This window comes from Tribolium castaneum, chromosome 4 (assembly GCF_031307605.1).
Source record: "Tribolium castaneum strain GA2 chromosome 4, icTriCast1.1, whole genome shotgun sequence".
Classification (NCBI taxonomy): domain Eukaryota; kingdom Metazoa; phylum Arthropoda; class Insecta; order Coleoptera; family Tenebrionidae; genus Tribolium; species Tribolium castaneum.
The window spans coordinates 12,728,183-12,751,591 of record NC_087397.1 but is presented as its reverse complement, the minus strand read 5'-3'; the positions used below and the strand labels follow the sequence as shown (position 1 = coordinate 12,751,591).

The following is a 23,409-nucleotide window of genomic DNA, read 5'->3' as shown; positions in this document are numbered from 1 at the left end:
CCATCACACTGTTATCAGTGGTTGAATATTTGGCATGATGAGTGAAATAATTAAATAATTCACTGTTGTACGATTCAGGTGCGAAAGTTTCAGTTTCGGTTTTGATAAAATACATCGTCGCAAACTAATTAAACATCCACTTGGCATTTAGACACACACTGTGTGGTTTTCTGAGGACATCTCATTTACATGAGACACATTTGGATGCAGCCAATGAGACAGATTTTTCCAGGGATTGGGGGAGGGATCATCCGACTTGAAAATATCATTGGAGCTGAGATGAGTTATGAAGTGAGAAAAGTTTTTTCAAACGAGGGATGTGTTCACTTTGTAAATAAATTAAACAACTGATAAAACCTTGTTTTTTTAAACCACTACTTCACCTAATTGATTTGCTCTCGATTTACAGTTAGTTTCAAGATTCTTAGACTAGTTTGTCCCTATTTTTGTCACCTTAAACCATCAGAATAGTGTCGGTCTCCTGAACAAACAAGATTCTTTGCTAGTGTGTGAATTGATAAGTTAACGTTTAGGTTTATTAGGTAAGTTATTTTATTCGGTTTATTGCATAATTCTGACTCGATTGCTACAAAATTTTGCTTAGAAGTAATAATTAACTATTAGGAAAAATGGCTACAAATTGTTTTAGGTCAATTTCTATTTTTATTTTTCAATTCCGTTTAATATTTTGAAAACTAAGAATTGTAGAACAAAAATGAAGACTTATTTAGAATCCTCAGATAATTTTACGTCGGATAGGTACACCTTTGAATTAAAATTGTGTTTTTTGTGATCTTGATGATTTTTTAAATTTATACAGGGTGTCTGTTTTTTGAGCTTCATCATGGGGATCTCAGTTAATATAAGGGATACGGGTCGGTTAAGTTAGGCCAAAGTTGCACATTTTTATGCTAAACAATTATGTAAAAAAAAATTGATGTGTCATTTTTAGTTTTTGAATTATTGGAAAAAAACGTTAATTGTAACTTTTGTTTTTATTTTTTTAAGCGAAAATAAAGAACCAGACGTTTTTAACTAGGACGTTCTTCAGGCACTCTTTTTAAGTTTTTAAGTTTTCGAGTTACAACACTCTTTTCTTATGGAAGCCATATTTGTTTTACGTATATTTGAAAAGTGTTTTTATTTCTGATTACAACGATGTATCACATGATATGATCGAATCTTACATGCTGATTAAAATAGAGAAAAAAGCATTTTTGCGAAGAGTGCTTTGGAAAAAATGTCAACAATTTTGTTTTTAAACAAACTAGATTTAGAGGTTTAATTGACTTTGGTTCTGGAAGGTCCACATTTCCTCCACTCTTATTTAAAAACTAAACGACATAAGTTAGAATTTTATTCTTCGTAAAACAAAACAAGACAAAGTTATAAAAATTCTGCTCGCATATTCATTAGAACTGGCAAAAATTAGTTTGTTAAACATTTTTGATGTTTTTTCCAAAGCACTCTTTGCAAAAACGCATTTTTCTTAATTTTAATTAGCATGTAAGATTCGATCATATCATGTTATATATCATTGTAATCAGGAACAAAATGACTTTTCAAAAATACAAGTATCAAATATGGCGTTCAAAAGAAAAATTAAAGTTGAGTAATGGACCTCTGACATCAAGAACGCCTTGAAAAAAGTAATGACACATTTAGATTTGTTGTAAAAAAGTGCCTGAAGAATGTTCTACTTAAAAATGTCTAGTTCGTTTGGTATACGCTTAAAAAAATAAAAACAATTTTTTTTTTCAATAATTTAAAAACTAAAAATAACTCATCATTTTTTTTAAATAATTGTTGAGCATAAAAATGCGCAACTTTGCCCTAATTTAACCAACCTCGTATCTCTTATAATAACTGAGATCTTCATATGATGGAGCTCGAAAAACGGACACCTATAGATAGATAGTAAAAATTTTGATTAAGTTTTTTTATTCGGATTATTTGTATAATTTTGACTGGATTGCTATAAAAAATTTTGTTCAGAAGTAGATAATTAACTAGGAAAAAGGGCTGCAAATTCTTTTAGGTCAATTTCTATTTTTTATCTTTTTGACAATTAAAAAAATTAAACACGACAGTATTTCGTCTTATATCTTGAAAACTAAGAATTGTATAACAAAAATGAAGACAGTTTAAGAATCATCAGATAATTTTACGTCAGATAGGCCTATATTTGACTTAAATTTTTGGTTTTTGTAATTTTGTTTTTTTTATTGGTATCTAGATAGATGAACAAAATTTCTTGAAATAAGTATAGTTTTGCCTCTATTAGATTTTTTTATTTGTTTTTAAAAGGGGATTTGTAATACCTAATTTTAGTGGCTTAATCCAGTTCACACATTAATTTCGCTTTTTTGTGTCATTTCCGAAATTGTTTACGTTTTTTAAATCAGGATCAGTGGAGCCGCAAGGGCTGTTTTTTGTCAGAGGCGCCGCCCCACCAATTTGTAAATATGTTGGGCCCAAAATATCACATTTCACGGTCGACAAGCAGTCTAGCCTTTGGCCGGAAACGTATTGTCTTTGGAATTAATCCGAAACGATTTTTTTGTATTCTGGTGCATTCCCTATCACACATGAGATCATTTTATGGTCGTTAAAAGAATAGTGATGACTAACTGAAACGTATGACAGGAAATTTAATTTTAATATTATTCCGGACCACACGTGATAAGCTGGACCCTCCCACGGTTGTCCAAGGGCCATTTGTCACCGGTGAAAGTGGAAAATATCGCGTTACAAGTCCCAACTTGTGTTTCAATTGAAAAAAGCATTGTAAATTTTAATTATGATCGTGTCATAACAAGATTTTTTCGAAACAAATAATCACAGTCTGTGAAACTCATCACCAAAGATTTGCGGGTAAAAAACGGTCGTTTAGTTGAGTGGAAGGAAGCGTTGACACTTTATCTCGCCCAGATTGTGTTCTGGTGCACCTGAAAGTTTATTTTCGGACTTATTGACCAAATTGTTTACGATCCGACTGTTTCCGACACGGAAATTGCCTTCAGTGCAATTTTACGGGCTTTTGGGCGCGTCCTCAAACGGAAGTGCGCAAAAAGCTCTTAATTTTTCTAACTGTAATAAGTTGGGCTCATTAAAATACTCATTAAAATTGGCTTAGAAGGCAATGAAAGCCGACGTAAAAGGAGCTACAAAAATCGGAAGCTAATTTATTAACGGTAGAGACAGTGAATGCATATTAAGTGGACCTACATGACACTTATTTTTTACTGATAGGGTGATAACTTAAAGGAAAGACAGAATTATTTAAATCAGACGTTTAACGAGCTCGACTTTTGTGTCAGGGACCCACTTACTGGCTTACTCTTTCATTTCAGCTCTTTTGCTGGTGAGAAATTGGTATAAATAATGAAAAAAGTGGTGATTTATGGCTTCGTTTTAAGATACTAATCGGGTAATGAAAATCTTCAAATAAACAAACTGGATGTTCAACAAGCGAGTTCATTTACCCCCTTTATTCTGGTAGTCAAAGAAATTGCCAAAATTTACTCATTTAGCTTTTGGAACAAAGAAAGCAACGTTGTAGTAATAGGTGAAATAAGTTATGTTCTCCTTAAAATAAGATCACTTCTTAGGACTGCTTAATTTTTTGTTTTTTTTATAATACAGGGTGATTCAAATGTGTCGGACAAACTATAGCAAAAGGCGTTTAGTTAAAAGTCAGATTGTTTTTTTAGGCAACTTTTTTTTAATATGTTTTCCTTAGCAACGGAAAACGATTGTTGCTCTTTTGTTTCCTAGAATGTCGAATTTAATTTTTGTCCAATTTATAAGATTTTCAATTGTTTTGCACATTATTAGACATTAATTGTTGATTTTTTTGAACGCGTATCTATTTAATATTGCAAGAGCTAAAATAAACATATTATCTGAAACATCAAAAAATTAGCTTAAAAATTTTATTTTGAAGACCTATACCTAAAATAAGGCTCAAACAATTTTTTGTCATAAGAACTTTTAATTCAATTTGATGTCCTTTTTCAGCACCCGAGAGATTGTACGGTTCTTTTGAATCACCCTGTATATTGTCATTATTGTTTCGTTTTTTGCGGAAAACAAAGCTCATTTGAAAGGCCTTCGGCTATAAAAAATAATAAAATGACAATCACTTTCTAGGGCTTTAGGAATTTTTTGTAATCTTAGATTTTAAATTAATTTTAAAATTATGAAAATATGCGCATAAAGTTGGGTCGCAATCACAAGACAGACAACATGTGTGTGTTTTCTGTTTCTTTTTTCTAATTAGGTCTATTAGCTAATTAAATTTAATTAAAGGGGAAAATGAATTAATTAAATTTCGAACTAAAAACTTAATTTTTGTGGCACCAAAAGTTCTTGTTATTTTTCTGCTTATCCTCGCCATTATTTTCACTTATTTGCGCTAATAAACCCGCGTCAATATTGACTTTGTGGTCATTGCAAGAGCGTCACATGGCCTAGAAAATCCGACACCACGTCCATCTCAAGCTTTCATTCTAATAAACTTAAAATTTTCGTTAACAATGCGGGTAAGCAAGCAATAAAATTATATTTACGCGTAAAATGACATCATCTTGAGCTTGTTAAAATATGCCGATAACAATACCCACACGTATAAATCCAGTACATTATTTCAGTTCGCTTTTCTGAGTGAAACACATGTGCTCAAACGAATAATTTACATTTGTTGTGTAAATAACTAGAACTGTCGAGATAGTTTTGCTGTCACAAAAGGTGAATGAACAACGTGTGGGCAAACCGGCCGTTTTAAAATGTTGCTCCATGAGGTGCACTGTTTGGAGTAGTGAATCAATTTGAATGAAATTACTCATCTGTACGCAACGTGCTAATAAATGAGGTAAATGTGTGGTTTTGCATCACATCATCGGATGCAAAGAACTGGTGAAACTCTGGTGTTGTGGTGGTTTATAGACGCTCAGAGACTTTTTTTGTAATTTCACAAAATGGTGGGCCGGACTGAGTACTCCAGTAAGTATTTCATTTTACTTAAAATGTTAAATCCATTTTTTTCGAATAAAAATTACAACACTCTTATCTCGGGAACAGGAGCACTATCACACTCACCTGTCGCTATATATTATCATTCATTAACCTTGAATTAAACGGAATAGGTCACCACACACGATAATTTTTTTTTTAATTTTCAAAAACTGTAAAAATTTGCTACCAAGTAATATAATATTGTATTTCTAGCGACGCTTTACTTGTCCATGACCTATTTTTTCCTGTTTAATTTCGCCACTCCTCCCTTAGATATCGAATAGCTCTCCTTCCCTATTTTCCCCCTAGAAATAGCCGTTCGTGATCGAATTTTGTCAACGATTAGTCTATTTTAAGTCTTGAGCTTTAGATGGGTTTAACAATTTTTTGTTATCTCGCAACGTGTGAAATGAGATTATTGCATCCTCTAATTAAAACCATTGTTGTCATTGTCAAGGATGGACTGTCATCGCTAATATTATCTTCGTGGTTATTCTTATAAATACACAAATGTAAATATTCGTATTACTGTAGTCATAAATTATTTTATTTTTATTGCGGAAAGATAAGTCTAATAATGGTTAAGGCCAAATGTAGATTAATTAATAATTTTCCGAAGCAGGTCACTTGGAATTATGGCCAATAATTTAATAATGTGGGCCGATACGGTCTCAATTTACATAAACAAATAATTATATTGTGTTCTGCAAATGTTATCCAGTTATCACAGTCATAACCATAACTTTTTTCCGTACGCAAATCCTCAAAATAAAATGGGTGTGATTTTAGCAAGCATTGATCAGATCGGTATAACGAAGGGTAATAATAAAGCGATCAGTAATAAATGCGATTTTGATCAGTAAAATATAATTAATGATCAGTATTTAAATAATTTTTACACAGTTAAAAATTTAATGACAGAATTTTATTAAAATTGGCGTGTATGCACAGTATCTAATTTCAGTTTGCACAGTTTAAATAATAAACGCGCAAAAGCTAATCTGCTTCTGAAAAGAAACATACCCAAAACTCGAAAACTCAAAATGTGGGATTCTAGACTCAGTTTTGAAATGCTATTATTTACTGCGCATTTATTATTTTGACAATGAGTTAGTTTTGATATATTTACGAAAAACTGTTTTTGAAAGATATGTAATAACATTTGAAGGGCATTTTGCTTTATATGGCTTTACTATACCTCTAAACATTGAATGCTATATGTTGTACAAATCGTAGCTCACGGATAAAATAGGAATTTAGATTTACAACAAGCAAAGAGTGAGTTTTGCATCTGATTCATGTAAATAATTGTAATAATTTAAATATTTACTTAATTAAATCAAACCGAAATCGATTGAAACAATTAAAAAACCATTAAGCAGCAGATAGGGAATATATTGAAACAAACTTTTTTTTTTAATTTTTAATTCAGCAATAACTGAAGTAAGGAAATTCAAAAAGTCACATGATACTATTCTACAGTTTTAATTGGTTCCAAAAGTAAAGGGATTAGTTTTGCAACTGAAGTGTCAAACCAAAGAGTGAGTTGTGCGCTAAACTCGAAACTTTTATACAGTTTTACTCTATTAAAAAATGAATTTTGTAAAAAAACTATAGAATAATGAAATTGCTGTTAAAATTCTAAATATGAAAATGCGAGTAAGCAATTTTTCGAATTTTCAGCAAAGAGTGAGTTTTGCATTTAGACGGCTCATTTTTAGGGAACGTTTATTATTTTACTGTGGATTTATTATTTTTACTGTGCATTTATCGTTTTTACTTAACTAAAATATTTTTCGTTTAAATAAAATACTGTGCATTTAATTTGTACCTTATAATTGCAATGCGTTTTTAAATTATTCTCATCTAGTTAACTTTGAAATTGGTTTACATGTAAAAAAATGTGCCTCTCTGTTCAGTTGAATTCTCTGTCGATAAATGTCAAAAATGTTAGTTGTGAAATTTACAAATTGTCAATTAATTGATTTTAAAAATTTCGTTAAATTGCACTTAAATTGTTACACTGTGCAAGAAAACACTTTTATTGTCGAAGCTTTTTTCTGAATAGGAGACTTAATAAATGGAGAATGGTAATATTTGGTTTCTAAATACCTGTCATTAATTCTATAAAGTGACATTTTTTATTTTACTTGGAAAATTCACAGACGACTAGATGAAAATCATTTAAAATCACATTGTATAACAAATAACACTAGTTTACAACGTTTTTTACCAACAAATGAAACCAATGTGTATGGGTAGAATAATTAACCCTAAGTCTGATACTGACGTCTAAAAAAATTATGATGTCAATTTTTTTTAATTTTTATTATAAAATATCAGTTGCCAGTATTTGACATTTTTTGCATCAAAATGTTACAGACTGTTTCTTTTTTTGTACAGTCAGGGACAGTTTATCGTACTGTAGACTAGTGGTAAACAAATAACATATTAGCTGTTTCAAAACTATAAAAACGCGAACGTCGCATTATCTCTCAAAATTAGCTGTTATAAATTATTCATGCACTTCAAAAGAATAATAGCTAATGTGATTTATACTTTCAGTGAGAGAACTATTTTACAATTTTATCAATCTTATTTAAAAAAATAATTCGGTAAAATGCGACGTTGGTGTTTTTATAGTTTTGAAACAGCTAATATATTTATCCCAAAAACCTTAAAACTCTTCATAAAAAACATTCACCGTGTTTATCGCTACCCAGGTTTTGTTAGGACAATTTAAACACAAACATAGAAAAAGTTGTTTGGGCTTAATTTACATTCACCTGATGATATTTTAAAGCAATTTATTAATCACGTCAACAACGAATGCCAAAGACACTACAAAAAAGATTGATTTATAATTTAAAAAAATAAAAAATGACATTGTTTCTTTTCTTGTACTGATTAGTGTCAGTTTCTTTTATTGTAACCAGCAGTAATCGGCTAACATATTTTTATCGCAAAAACCTTAATATACCTCTTTTCATAAGACTTTAAATCTTATGAAAACGTTTACCATTTCATCGCTAAAGTTTTATTAGGACAATTTTACCACAAACAAATCAAAACTTGTTTGAGTTTAAATACATTCACTTGATGATATTTTAAAGCAAATAAAATGTTTAACAATTAGTTTATCACACAAACAACGAATGCCAAACTCAACACCAAAAACAAATTTTCAAAACTTAAAGCTAAATTATCTCTTATTAAAAGAAACACTTAATTTGTAAACTAGTGTAAGTTTTGGGATTGATTTTAAATTTGTGGCAGTTTCAGAAATGTTCAAATCAAGTAATTCCAAATTTAACGATCGGTTATACAATTTCCGTTCTAATTCTGCTTTTAGTTGCCGGTTTGTTTATTATTTCAGCTAAGAATGTAAACTTGGATTTTTAATTAACCTGCGCCTAATTGATTTTTTAATTTTCAACAGATTGTCATTTAAACTGCAAGATAAATGAATGGACACGCACGTCTGCTGCGATAATAAATACTGTCACGAGATACAATGTTTGGCACGATTTGCCAGGCGCTACTTCAAATAAAAATTACTAAAAATCTAAAGTCAGCTTCCTCATATTTCAAAACATGACAAGCTTAATCGAAATCGAGTTATTGACGCATTTCAGAAGTTATTAAATAAACATCGTTTTAGTTTTACACAAGAAAATTGGTTTTATTTCGTAGGTGGATTATAAACTGGTAATGATGCTACTAAATATTATTTTTGGAGATTAAAATTGCCAAATCTAAATCCGATTCTGATCGCAAGGTTTTATAAATAGCATTGTTCTGATCTTTTATTTCAAAGAGCGATATAACAATCGATCAGTTTCATTCAATTCAATTAAGAGTCGTAGCTTCGTCACGCCGATGCCGGAAGATTGTGAAAGCTACAAAAATAAATGGATCCCTTGATCAAGCTAAATATTTGTAAAAATGCGTTGTTTCATGCACACCTTTGCTTGCAACACCCGTAGCAAATTTCAAAAATAGAATGAGCGGTATTGACCTTTGTCGGCTTGGTCAAATGTATTAGCTTTCTTCAGTACAGTCAACGGCCACTTCCGCATGCATGTTTGTAAACAAATCACTTAAAATAAAATGAAGCGAGTCATAAATGGTGGAAATGTTGGCATTCGCACCCGATCGCATCTTCTTTTACAGCTTACCTCAGCGCGCTGCGCATTGCCAACCTGTAAACAAAGTTTAAAATAAAATTGACGACAAATACAATAATTTTTGATTTGACGAAATCTGCGCGAGTTCGGACTTCCGGCGTCGGGATCGGCGTCAGTGCACCGGGTGGACGTCGTCAGTCCAACGTCGTCGAGAGTGAAATGTGCTAATTAGTGTGGGACAAGAAAAACATGGTCGGACACTATAATCACGGTAATTTTCGGGCGCGATCAATTAGTTTTTTAATTGCAAATGACCTAGAAACAGCACCGAAGGCCCTAATAAAAACTTTATTGGGGAAAATAATAATGTCACACAAATGTCGTCTCAAAGGTTAAACGCAAACAATTATTCTGACCCAATTCGCAAAAACTGAAGGCAATTAAATCTCAATCGCGTTCGCCGACTTATTAATAGATTTTTGATGTTCCATCTCCTGTTGTCAATTGTGCGGAAACGCATTTCACGCACTCTCAACACGTTTTTTTATAGTTTAGGACGAACTTTCAAATTTTTAAGTTCAGGGACAGCACAGAAATTGTTTGGGATGCATTTCTCTCAACCTACATTTGGTTGTTCTGACAAATCGCCTTTTTTAAGTTTTTCTGAGTTTGTTTTTGGTCTGAGTTTATTTAAATTTCTTGTAACTGTAATACTAATAAGTGTTTATAAGACTTGACGTCGAGTTGTATTGAATTTTATATTTTAATCTGTTTTGTTAAAGATGAAAATATAGAACTATACAGGGCGTTCGTTTTTTGAGCTCCATCATTAGGATCTTAGTTATTGTAAGAGATACAAGATCGGTTAAATTAGGGCAAAGTTTTATGCATATTTTTATGCTAAACAAATATGATGTATCATTTTTAATTTTTGAAGATCAAAAATTTGTAATTTTTATTTTCTTAACCAAAAACTAGAAGAACTAGACGTTTTTAAATAGGACATTCTTGAGGCATTTTTTTACAAAAAAAATTAAACCTGCTCTCGCAATTTCCAAGGCGTTCTCAATATCAGAGTTACAAAACTCAACTTTGGTTTTTCTTTGGACGTCATATTTGATACTTGTATGTTTGAAAAGTCTTTTTGTTCCTGATTGCAACGATATATCACATGGTATAATTGAATCTTACATGCTTACATTAAGAATAAAGCGTTTTTGCAAAGAGTGCTTTGGAAAAAAAAGTCACAACTTTTGTTTAACAAACTGAATTTTGACGGTTCTATTAAATATTCCAGCAGAATTTTTATAACTTTGTCTTTCTTCGTTTTGAAAAAATAAATTTCTAGCTTATCATGTTGTTTAAATAAGTAACTAAAATAAGTAATAAATTTAATGATATTTCCAAAATCTAGTTTGTTCAAAAACAAAATTGTTGTGTTTTTTTCCAAAGCACTATTCGTAAAAATGGTTTTTTCTCCATTTTGGTCAACATGTAAGATTCGATCATATCATGTGATACATCGTTGTATTAAAAAATAAAAACACTTTTCAAAAATATAAAGAGCGAATATGGCTTTTATAAGAAAAACCAGAGTTGAGTGTTGTAACTCTGACATCAAGGACGCTTTGGAAAATACGGTGACAGATTTAGATTCTTTGTAAAAAAGTGTCTGAAGACCGTTTTACTTCTTTTGGTTTTCGCTCAAAAAAATTACAACGAAAATTTCAAATTTCCGTTTTTTCCAACAACCCAAAAACTAAATATGACACTACATATTTTCTTGCAGATAATTGTTCAGCACCAAAATGCGCAACTTTGCTCTAATTTAACCGAGTTCGTATAATAATTGAGATCCCCATGGTGGAGCTTAAAAAACGGACCCTCTGTATATATATCAACAGTAACGTTGTGTTTTTTAAAGTGATTTTATAAATGAAATGAAAGAAAATAAAAACTTGAGGTTATAATCTGTAAAATAAAAACAATACACAATTCAATACAAAACTGAGACAACTCTTCACCTTCAAATTATGCAATATCAGAAAATCGTATGTATACTATAACGAGAAAGAGAAAACAAAAACTTGAGGTTATATAGGCTGCTCAAAAAATGGGGCACCAACTCAGTGGTACGTTGTTGAGGAGGAGGTGCAGATTACAGGAAAAATCTTGAAAAAATTCTTTAAGTCATATTTAAAAAAAATCTGGAGCTACAAACATATTTTGTTAACTTATTCAGTTTTTATTTTAAATTATTATTTTTTTTTGTTTTCATGTTTACAACTAAGTTTTTGACTACCCGGTATAATCTGTAAAATAATTTAAAATTTTTCACTTCCAAATTACGAAATATCGGAAAATCGTATCTATACTATAACGACAATTTTTTAACCATATACAAAAACTCTAATTTTGACAATAAATCGGGACATATAAAAAATAAAAATATCGTTCTGAGCTTTGGTTTTTCTAGATTATGATTTTTATTTTTAGAGTTGTTCGGTTTTTTAAAGTTTTTTGCTCCAGGTTTTTTTGAGTTTCTAGTTTGCCCGAATCTTTAGATTTCTAGTTTTTTCGGTTTAAACGAAATTTAAATACGTTTTTTTTTTCTAATCCACCGACTGTTCAATTAAATTAAATTCTAGTTGTAAGTTTTTCAAAATTTTAGGTGAAATACTAGTTGATGTAACGCAATTAATATTGTTAATTTCTGAACATTTATTTGCTTTTTTACAAACGAAGTGTGTCAGGTGGATATTGGATGTACTTTTTTTAGGTTTTTAGATCGAATTTTCAAATTAGTTGTGTTTGACTGTTTTAATGATATTGTTATTTTCACTTGTACATTAACTATTGCACGCTTTTAAATGATGTGAAGTTGCATTGAATTTTATATTTTTTTCTCATTTGTTAATGATGTAATAGAAGGATTATAAAATTAAAATGAGACAAAATAAATAGCTGGAATTAAGAAAAAATAAGACTCACGGCAATATTATTATTATTAATCAAATGACCTCTTAGGTTTATTAAATTTTAAGCTTTTAACTTTTCATTACAATTCAGTTAGATGTATTAAAAATCATTGGTATTAGAAATCTAACTGCATTGTAATGAGAAGTTAAAATCTGGAAAACTTTATTTAAAATTTTCTAGAATTTGCTTTTTTGTAGTTTATTTCTTTATATGAATTTTATATGAGTTTTTTAAAATTTGCAGAAGCTTTCAGATTTTTCGGTTTTGAATGTGTTTCATTTTCTCCACTTTATTAATTTTAAATTTAAGTTTTTTTGTAGTTTTAAGTTTGTTTGTATTTAAATACATCCTCGACTTCCCTGTTCCTTTAAATTCTGAATCTTGAAAGAATATAAAAAGCAAAACTGCAATATTAATGTTCTGCCTTTGTTAAAGTTATATTATTATAAAAAGTATTAATTTCAATAAATTTTTAACAAAAAATTAAAGACAATATGAATAGGTGGTCGGAATCGGAAAAATTTTGAATTTTGAAAAAAAATGTTTCGCTTACTTTTTCTATTAAATTTTATGTCTTACTTCTGGGCTTATTAAAAAGCAAAAGCGAAATCCAAATTTTGAACAATTCTAAATTGATCTAAATTTTAATAAAAATACTACCGGTATTTGGATAAAAATTTCATTTACCATTTTCATTAGTTTATTACATTTCATATCTAACAAACCTTTTCTTCATGTGAATCTAAATTGTGAATCATTTGCAAGTCTGTAGGTACTTTTTAACTTTTTTTAATTATGTTCCGCATCGTTTACACAGCAAAAATTTAATTTTTGCTTTAATTTTAATTTATATTATTATTTTGGCAATAAATTTTGTTTAATTTGTTTGAAATGCGTTTGAAAGTTAATACAAATTTTGATTCTTTGCCCATATGCTAACTAGAGATATTTAATTAAATGCTGTTTTGCTAATTTACTTTCCAAACTTGTAAAAACTTCTTGAAGTTCCAATTTTATGTTTTGCCTCGAAATTTCCCAACTAACTTAAAATTCAAACTTCATAGATGAGTAACATGATGTGTTTCAAGGTCCCCGAAGCAATTTTTAATGTGCAAATTAATGTCGTAAATTTTGTGTACAGAGTGAGCAATTCAAACACTGAATCACCATTTCAGGTGTGCCCACTGCGGTGGACTTGGAGAACAACACCAACCAAAAGAAGTACACCGTAAATCGAGAACCTGGCGGTTTAGTTATACCAAAATCCCTTTGCGCCCTAATGGCGATAGGAGCCCTTCTATTAGCAATACTTGTAGGTTTATTAGTCTTTTTCTTCGTCGTTCCTAGATGTAGTCAAGCTTCTGATACTCGACCTAGTGACTTAAGGGTGGGCGATGACGGCCTCCCAAGCATATCTGACGAAATAAGCTTAACAAAAATTGATAGTCCCAGCTTGGAACTTGACGAGAGGCTTCCCAGGAGTTTAGAACCGACGCATTATAGGTAGGAACAGTTTTGTTAATGCATCCGCTAAGAATTCAAACGGTTTGTTGTAATTGAACCCAATTATTTAAGGCAAGTGTCGATTTATTTAGCACGCATCATTGCAAAGTTATTTATTAAGACATTTACTGCCAAGACAATCAAGGACAACTAGGCAATAATAATATGGTCATTGTTGATGCGCTACGAAAAAATGATCGATCTATTATTAGCTGAAGTATGACGGTGATTTATTTTATTGCTGTTACGCCATTGTTTACTCTTGTTTCAATTTATGCTCATCCTATGGCTTTTTAATTCAAATAAACCGTTCAATGTTTTGCTGCAAACAGCTGCTCTTTTGCAGAATCCAAGTACGTCCTTTTTTCTCCAATCTGACGTTCGATGGCACTGTCACAATAACCATGCACGTGAAAGAGCAAACCGATCAAATCATTTTCAACGTGAAAGACATCGAAATTGATAAACAATCAGTGAAAGTGCGCTCGGTTAAAAGCAACACTCCGTTAGGCATCTCAAGGCAGGATTACGTCCCTGGGGAGCGATACAAAATAGTTTTGGACTCGTCTCTGGATAAAAATATTATGTACACTCTAGAGTTAACATACGTCGGGCATTTAAACAACCATTTGCAAGGATTTTATCGGAGCCAATACGATGAAAATAATAGTGTCAAGTAATAAATAATCGTCTTTGGGCTCTTCTAAGTGTGATATTTTAGATATTTGGCGAGCACCCAATTTTCCCCGACAGATGCCCGGCGTGCTTTCCCTTGCTTCGATGAGCCTTCATTCAAGGCAAATTTTTCGTTAATTGTTGGGAGACCGTCGAATATGTCTTCCTTGGCAAACATGCCTTTGATCAAATCCGACTCTGAGTAGGTTTAAACCTTGATTGGTCACAAATTAACCGTTGGTTTTAGTTGGGATTATTACGAGACAACACCGAAAATGTCCCCTTACTTGGTCGCTTTCGTCGTCAGTAATTTACAAGCTTATGGCTCTTCGGATAAGTTAATCAAAGTCTGGACCAGGGAAACTCTGAGGATCCAAGCAAGATATGCAGCAGAGTTTGCGCCAAAAGTTTTGCACTATTTCGAAAATTACTTCAACATTGCGTTTCCTTTGCCCAAAATTGATATCGTGGCGATTCCCGATTTTGGGTACAATGCGATGGAAAATTGGGGTTTGATCACTTTCAGGGAGAGTTCTCTCTTGTACAATACCGATGAGCCTGATGTTGACACCAAGAGGACCATTGCCACGATTTTATCGCACGAATTGGGACATCAGTGGTTTGGTAATCTGGTCACCCCCAAGTGGTGGAACGATTTGTGGTTGAAGGAGGGTTTTGCCACCTATTTGCAATACCTAGGAGCTGATTTTGTAAGTTTTTTCTATAGTTGCCTTAACCCGATTGACTCAAAAACAAAACAAAAAAATACTTACATACAGATAAAGGTACGACCTACTTAATGCAAAAATTTCATTAGAATCTATACTTAAAAAATTTCAAACTTTGACTGTTTTGAGAAAAAATTCCCAAAACCATATTTTGGTTTTCAGTGGTTTAAGTTCATTCTGCCGTTGGTTAAGTGTCAGAAGATTAATTTAAACTCGACTGAAACCTAAATAGAAAGATGGTGATTTTTCTGTAGGAAATTCAAAGTTCTACAAATTTGTTTCTTAGGATTTATTGTATCTTAAACCGAAAAAAGTTTATTTTCAGTTATTAAATTTTCTAATATGAATGACGCAAAAATTTGACTAGTAATATTTCGTAAAATTAAAGCCACTTACAAAATTAGTTTATCAGTTTATTATTTTATTTTTACTTATTAGTTTTAAGTATACAGGGTGACTCAGGGGTGTGTAATCGGTCTATAACTGTTTTACTCGTTAAAATATTCCCATGTTGTTTTTATTTACGATAGATCGAGTTAAAGTACACAAACTAAAAATATTTTTGTTATACACAGGGCGTTCTGGTGAACCAAAATTATATTTTTTTAAATGGAACACCCTATATTTTTTTGGCACAATTAGATTCTACGCAAAAAACTGTGTAACTTTATTTTAACTATTATGGGTCTATCTCTTTTCCTTTCGTTATTGTTCAACTTTGCCAATGAATATTTTCCGACAAATTTGCCACAGAAAAACTCAGAAATCTTGCAGTTTTAGCAAATAGTTGACTTTTACTTGAAACAGGCAGATAATGTACAGGCTGTATCAAAACGCAAAAAGTTGAATAACTCATTTTTTTTTCAAATGGAACATGTATTTTTTTATACGTATCAAAAGTATTTTGCATAAGCTTTCTAATGGTATAGGGTTTGCATAGGAAATTTAAAACATTTTTTGAAATTAAAAAAAAAAATATGTTATTACAAGAAAATTTTTTATCCTAGAATCTGATAAGTCAAATGGTAGTTTATTTTTTTCATATGTACTAATGTGACTAATTAAGTAATTAAATTAGTAATTTAATTATTTCTTGATACATACATGCATTTTACTCCTCATCAAGAATTAATAATAAAAAAATAAAAAAATAAAAAAATAACACTTTAAGAAATATTTCTAATTTGCTATACAAACCGCATATTATTAGAAAGCTTATGAAAAATGCTATCGATACGTAGAAAGAAATACATGGTGTTCCATTTGAAAAAAAATAGTTATTCTACTTTTTGCTTTTTGGTGCACTCTGTACATTACCTGTGCATTTCAAGTAAAAGTCGACTATTGCTAAAATTATAGAATATTCTGAGTTTTTCTATTAGAAATTTATCGGAAAATATTTATAGGCGACTTCGCAGTAATTTTTCAAAAAATTGATCTTTTTTATAACGAAAAGTTGAATAATTCTGAAACGAAAAGACACCCAAAATAGTTTATAAGTTACACATTTTTTTGTGTAATTATGCAAAAATATTTAGGCTGTTCCATTTAAAAAATATAACTTTGTTTCACCACCGTGTATACAACACTCTATGTATAATAAAAATATTTTTAGATTCGCTAAAGCTCTACCTTAACGGAGACATAAAATTTAACTGAAGTACCAGAAACCGCGCTTAGAGTACGTCTCAGTGTTTCATTTTTTAATTTATTTTTCTTTTTATTAATTTTCTAGTTAGATAGTCTTTTCAACTTTCAATCGTTTAGTTTGTTAGTATTTTTTGTCTCAGACTTTTATTTTTCAGAAGGACATCATTTAACTCTCTCATCATAGTTTCTTAATCATTTATGAATTTTTCTACTTTTCACTTGTTAACAATTTTTTGGTTTTTAAGTTTTAGTTTCTTAGACCGAGTTGTATAAAAAATTAATCGATCCTGATTTAAACCTATTGCGACGATTTTTGCTGAAATTGTTGTTATGGGTTTAAATTTGGAGTAAATAGGTGAGTCAATTTTTATACAACTCGATCTAATGTCTTAGTTTTCCATTTTTTTTTTAGTTACTTAGGGCCGGTTTATACATATAAAGTAAGCTTCATCAAATTTTAATTCGTTGTTAAAAGTTAACAACGCGAATAAACCAATAAAATTGATTCAATTTGGTCACGTAATTAGTTAATCACGCATTTAATTGCGGATTTATAGAAACGTCATTAATTTAATCCGCAATTAGTTAGTTACTTTAATTTAATCCGCAGTTTTTTCCTTGATTTCACCACTGTTGACATTTTTTAGGCCGAACCTTCTTGGAACATCAAAGAAGAGTTTATTTTCAGTGAAACAGCTCGTGCTTTTGCTCTCGATGCGTTACAATCCTCACGACCCATTTCCTACGAAGTGAAGAACAGTCGTCAAATTCGACAGACTTTCGACGAGCTGTCGTACGCCAAAGGGGCCTCGGTGGTCCGAATGATGAACAATTTTCTGGGCGAAGATGCGTTCAAAACTGGACTTATCAACTATTTACGAAAGTACGAATACAGCAATGGGGACCGTGACGATCTTTTTGGGGCCTTGACGGAAGTTGCCCACCGAAAAGGGGCCCTAGAACCATCAGTTACTGTCAAAGATGTGATGGACTCATGGACCAAACAGCCAGGGTTTCCCGTTATCACAGCTATCAGGGACCCAGCAAACAAAAAACTAATTTTGTCTCAGAAAAGATTTTTATTTACGGATAACCACAACGATAGTTCCACTTGGTGGGTCCCAGTTTCAGTTACAACAAATGGTGGTAATTTTGAAACGCAGCCTACAGTGTGGCTCAAAAATGAGCCCATGGTCACAATTAACCTCAACACTTCGTTGTGGTACCTCATCAACATTAACCAAACAGGTATTTTTATCAACTGAACCTCGAGAAAACACATACAGATGCGCCACTTTGGATGTCCGAATAGGGGATCTCTTAAACTAAGAGGTTTAGATAAAAAAGAGTGACATATTTTCGGGTCCGTTTTTTGAGAAAATAATCTTGGTCAAAATCGTATCTCGCTATCGTCTTTTGTTTTTGACTTATAAACAAAAGTTGACATTTTAGCGAACTCTTAAAAAAATCATATCTTCTTTCATATAAAAATACACATTTAAAACAAAGACATTATACACGCACTTTTTTACAAAGTATATAATAATGTTATCAGCGATTTTTTTAGCCTTTTGTTTAGCTGTAATAAAATAAAGTTTAATTTTTTTAATAGGAATCATAGTTGGCTATGACATTTTCGAAAAGCTTATTTTTTCTAAACTGAAAACATTATAAATACAGTTTGATATTTTTTATATACTTTTGATAAAAATATATTTAAAATATTTGAAAGTAGTTGGCCACGGAAAAACTATTTCATGAATGGTGTGAATAATCTAGAAATTTTGTGAACGGTAAAAAAGTAAAAAATGTGAAGTTATCAAAATAAGCTATGTTAAAGTTATTTTTCAATTGAACAAATACACTTTTTTATGATTTAGTGAAGTGCAATGGAGGTGACGTCGAAAATGTTACGTATTCAAGAAAAGAACGTTTTAATTTGACCAATCACAGAGCCTTTTAAACCATCCATGTTATTTCTCATAATTGTTGCTTGGTTGCATGTTTTACTAGCTTTATTAGCTTTCCAATAAACTGGTCGACTTTGAAATTTTCGAAAAACGTCAGCAATTAATGTCATTGTGAAAATTTTAATTGCACTTTAGTATCTAGTTATATAACTAGGTGTATTGCTCACCCCAAACCCGGGTACTTAATGAAAATATGAACTACTTTTGTACCCGATTTTGACACTGACAATTGTTCATAAAAACGGACTTACTGTACATTCATCAATTAGTTTTTTCAAAAATTAAACAAACATTTGTTTTATTCAAGTGAACAACAGTCGTGTGGACATACGGAAATGTAAGAATAAAAATTAGGTATATTCACAGTTTTTAGGTAGTACTGTAAAAATGTGATCGTTTTCCAAAAAAAAAATTATATTTTTTTCGTTTTTGAGTTCGATTTTGAGCTCAATTTTTCTGAATAGCAACCTACCATAGAACATTTTTTTTGGTCAAGACTGCAAACAGAAAATTACAACCACCTCACTTAAATTTAGTTTTTGTCGAAAGACATTTTCATACTGGGTTATCATTTGAGAATAAAATGTGCATAACACAAAATCAAAATAAAATTTCATCTTTAACATATATTTATGTTATTTGTTTAGACTTATATCTTTCACCAATTATTACTTTTTGAAGACAAGTGATTAGTTTAAACTACCTACTTTAAACAATAATAAATTTTCATATTTCCATATTTTTTTCTTTAGTCAGTATACGCAGGTTATACGTAACGTTTGTGAAAAAATGAAGCTGGGCGACACTTCCGAAGATTATTTCAATGCTTTGAATAATTTATTCCAAACGAAGATTGATTTTAGTTTTACCTTTTGCTTTATTTATCTATTTCAATATACTCAGTGATTTCTACGTTTTATTCTATAAAGTAAATTGAAATTGACATGTGTATTCAGGTGGACAAGATGTAGATAAATACTATGAAAATGAAAGATTAAAATATAAGGTTAGATATGACGGTATTTAACATTTTAAATAGAGAATACCGCCGACCGGCGGCATCCATCGATAAATTCATATTAAACCGCCGAAAATAACGATTTAATTCGTAATTCCGCCGGCTTTTTGATACGTGAGGCGATAATGCCTCCGGACGACGGTCTTTCTAGTATAAATTAAGAGTACCGCCGGCGGTTGGTTATGCAGTGCCTTTTAAATCTAATTTTATTAATTAATTATTAATTAAATTATTAATCGCAAAATATTTGATCTGTTAATAATTTATTATGCTGTTTGTTAAGTATTTAGTATTTAAAAAATTATTAAATTATAAATAAGTTCTTCTTGGGTAATATATTTTTCATAGTTTTAAATGAAAATCCAAAATTTTTTCATGGCCTACTATACAGAAAAACAAAATGTTTTGTTTCTTTTAAATCATTAAAAATAAATTTTTACTCAAATAGACATATCAGATCAGAAAAAAATAAGCTTTTCAAAAATATCACAGCCGCCTATGGCTATGATTCCCATTAAAAAAAAATAAAACTTTTTGCTGTTTCAGCTAAATGAAGGGTTAAACACATCGCTGATAACACTATTAAATTCTCTGTAAAAAGTGTCTACAATGTTTTTGTTTCAAATGTGTATTTTGTGTATAATAAAGAAGATATGATTTTTTTAAGGTTTCGCTAAAATGTCAACCTTTGTTTATAAGTCGAAAACAAATGACGATAGTGGGATGAGGATTTGACAGAAACTATTTTAAAAAAAAAAAACGAACCCGAGAATGTGTCACTCGTTTTTCTCTAAACATCTTAGTTTCGGAGATTCCCTATTTGGACATCCAAAATGCAGCACCCGGTACAGGGTGTTTCAAGTTTTAGTTCCAATGGAAAAATAAATACTTCTAGTTGCCCAAAAAATATATATTTCAACATAAAAAAAAATTTCTAACACGCTTCAATTTGGTGCTTTAATGTTATGGTAGCGCTCAGCTCCGTTTGCGTGTGCGTCATCTGACATTTCTGTCACTACGTTTACATAGCAGGGGCATAGCGGTGACAAACTTGAGGTTACGAAGTGTTTAAATTATGGGTTGTTACAAAAAATACAGATTCACAAAACAAGAACTAATAAACGCAGAATCAAAAACCTAACGAAACGCAAATCACAAAACACAATAAACGAACGGAAAATACTTGCGATTAACACCGATAACACTTTCGACAACCATGCGACGACGTCTATAATTTACTGTCAATGTCAGGTTGACAAATTCGTGACACTTGACGGTGTTGTCGAAGTGCACATGTAAATTAATGTTCAAGGATACCACCCTTAGATAGCCCTTAGCTGTTTAAATTTGCATTGTTTTTGATAATTTTTTATAGCTTTGTGTTGGTAATGAAAAAATGAAATTGATGACGCACACGCAAATCAAGCTGACCGCCACTATATCCCATATTTTCATGGTATGGGCGTGAAATGCAAAAAACTACATTAATTTTTTTTGTTCTCAAATTATTGCAATCATTTTCTCATAATAAAATTATGTGTAAATACATACCTACATTGAATTTTTAATTTTGTTTAGAAAAATGTACCAAATAATTTAAGGTTATTTTTTATTTATTCATTTAAACATATCCATAATTATTTTGTACACCTATTTATTTGTTACTTTCTTTTCGAATTGACCAGTTTTGATTATTTCTTCCAGGCTATTACATCGTAAACTACGACGAGGCTAATTGGAGATCGCTTACACGGCACCTAATGTCTCTCCCGACCATAATTAGGGCGCAATTAATTAGCGATTCAATGGACCTAGCCCGCGCAAATTTGCTAGATTATGACATTCCCTTGAAACTAGTCCAACATATGGCCCTACGTGACAAATTCATTATGTTTGTTCCGACAAACGTGGCGTTCAAAAAACTGGAATTTTTGAGTGATATGTTATCCGCAACTCCAGCTTTTGGCCTATTTGAATCGTTCGTTTCGACGATATTTAGAGACACTTATCGGACAGTAAACTCCGATTTGGACTACGGTTCTGAAAACTATCTCCACCAGAAAATTCGCAAAATGGTTTTGAAGTGGGCTTGCCGTAAAACGGACTCAGAATGTGCCATTACATCGCATCGTATGTTCAGGGATTGGATGGAATATGCAAGAACGTGAGGCAAAAATTCAAAGTGGAATTTTTTTAATTGATTGATTTAGAATCCCGCCGAATATTCGTGATGTTGTCTATTGTACGGCGATCAGACAAGGGAGCGAGGCCGAATGGAGATTTGCTTTCAACCGATACTTGAACACGTCTTCAGTGAGCGAAAAGAACGTCCTTTTGGACGCTTTGGGCTGCACCACCCAGAAATGGCTACTTTCAAGGTATTTTTAGCGAAATAAATCTACTCTCTTGTCTGCCAGCACTAATTTCTTCTAATTTTCCTAATAAATAACTACAATTAACAGGTATCTGGATAATTTGGTCCGCAATCATTCCAGTATACGTATTCAAGACGCAGACAGAGTTTTCAAATCGGTGTGTGACAACAATATTGCCAACACTTTAGCTTTCGATTTCCTGAGAACAAATTGGGACAAATTGATATCATTGTGAGTATCTTAATCGTTGGTTCACATCACAATTTAAAATTTTAGCTACGGCGAAGGTTTCAATATTATTAGTAAAATGGTGAAGAGTTTGCCGCGGTTTATGAACACTGAATATCAACTTTCTGAGGTGATTTTCGCCCATTGTTGGCTGGTTTTCTCAATTTTTTTTTCAGCTTGTAAGGTTTAGGAACCAAGTCAGGCACAATTTGGGGACTGCAAGTCAGGCCTTTGATAGTGCCATTGAGAGAGTAAGAGGAAACGTGGCTTGGATGAAGAAGAATTACCACAATGTTGAAAAGTGGTTGATTGATAACAAAGAACATTTCCATGCGTAATTAATTAACTAGACTAGACAAATTAGTATTTTAACTTTATTGCATCAACTGTTTGACATCCAAAGAATGTAAAGTGATAGTGTAACTGTACCTTCTTGTTAATGTTTTATTGTGCTTTTTCTACTCTATTTTATCAGGTCGAGACGATTTCATAATTTATTTTTAATAGAAACATTAATAAACAATAATACCAGGTGTTTTATTTACCTTTTTTGTTCAATTACATAGGTTTTTTATTTGGACTCGTCGGAGGTGTTGCAGGTGTCATAATTACGGTTGGAATAGTTAGCGTTACATTTTTTTGAGTGCTTGTTTTGCCTTTTGTAGATTCTAAAAATAAAATAATACAAATAAAATTACTAAAGCAACAAATCTATCTTACTTTGACTCTCATTGTTAGCTTTTTTCTCATCCATAACGTGTTCAGTTTTTGCTGTACAATTACCAACTGAAATTTAATACGTGCTTCTAGCTGGAAATGTGCTTATGCCTTATCTTTTTAGTTCATTGAACATTAAGTAATTCAAAGCAAAATTTTAAATTATAATTTTCCCGCTTTTTTCATTACGAAGTCGTCGGGGATCAATCTTCGGTTTTGTATTCATATTAGTCCGGTCAAAATAGACATCAAAATAGTGGTAAGCTTGCAAAAATTCGCATAGAGCTGAAAATTGATACAGGTCTATAGTACACTATTACAAATAAAGTATCAAAAGTCCCAACCGATCCCATGTGTGCAAAAAAAATATTCAAGGGTATAGTTCAAAAGTATCGATTTTTTCATTTTTTCTCGTAAACGGTA

The 23,409-nt window shown here is 31.3% G+C and overlaps 1 protein-coding gene and 1 long non-coding RNA gene across 4 annotated transcripts; one reads left to right on the top strand and one right to left on the bottom strand.

Moving 5' to 3' along the window:
* Positions 1-523: 523 nt before the first annotated feature.
* LOC657160 (aminopeptidase N) lies at positions 524-22,795 on the top strand. 3 transcript variants are annotated; one of them, XM_008202614.3, is made up of 11 exons: positions 524-542; positions 13,298-13,625; positions 13,972-14,301; positions 14,347-14,502; positions 14,548-15,010; positions 17,326-17,926; positions 21,371-21,830; positions 21,877-22,044; positions 22,129-22,272; positions 22,318-22,399; positions 22,446-22,795. In XM_008202614.3, exons 2-11 carry the CDS (start codon positions 13,402-13,404, stop codon positions 22,605-22,607), a joined length of 2,790 nt encoding a protein of 929 aa, XP_008200836.2. In that variant the 5' UTR covers positions 524-542; positions 13,298-13,401; the 3' UTR covers positions 22,608-22,795. The 3 variants fall into 3 exon arrangements, with proteins under 3 accessions (XP_008200836.2, XP_008200834.2, XP_008200835.2); XM_008202612.3 differs by lacking the exon at positions 524-542 and adding an exon at positions 4,618-5,004; XM_008202613.3 differs by lacking the exon at positions 524-542 and adding an exon at positions 9,229-9,414.
* Positions 22,788-23,280, bottom strand: LOC107398671 (uncharacterized). The gene is made up of 2 exons (XR_001575467.2): positions 22,990-23,280; positions 22,788-22,937 (listed from the first exon to the last, which is right to left on the bottom strand). It is a non-coding gene; the product is annotated as an uncharacterized LOC107398671 (long non-coding RNA).
* Between the last annotated feature and the right edge of the window lie 129 nt (positions 23,281-23,409).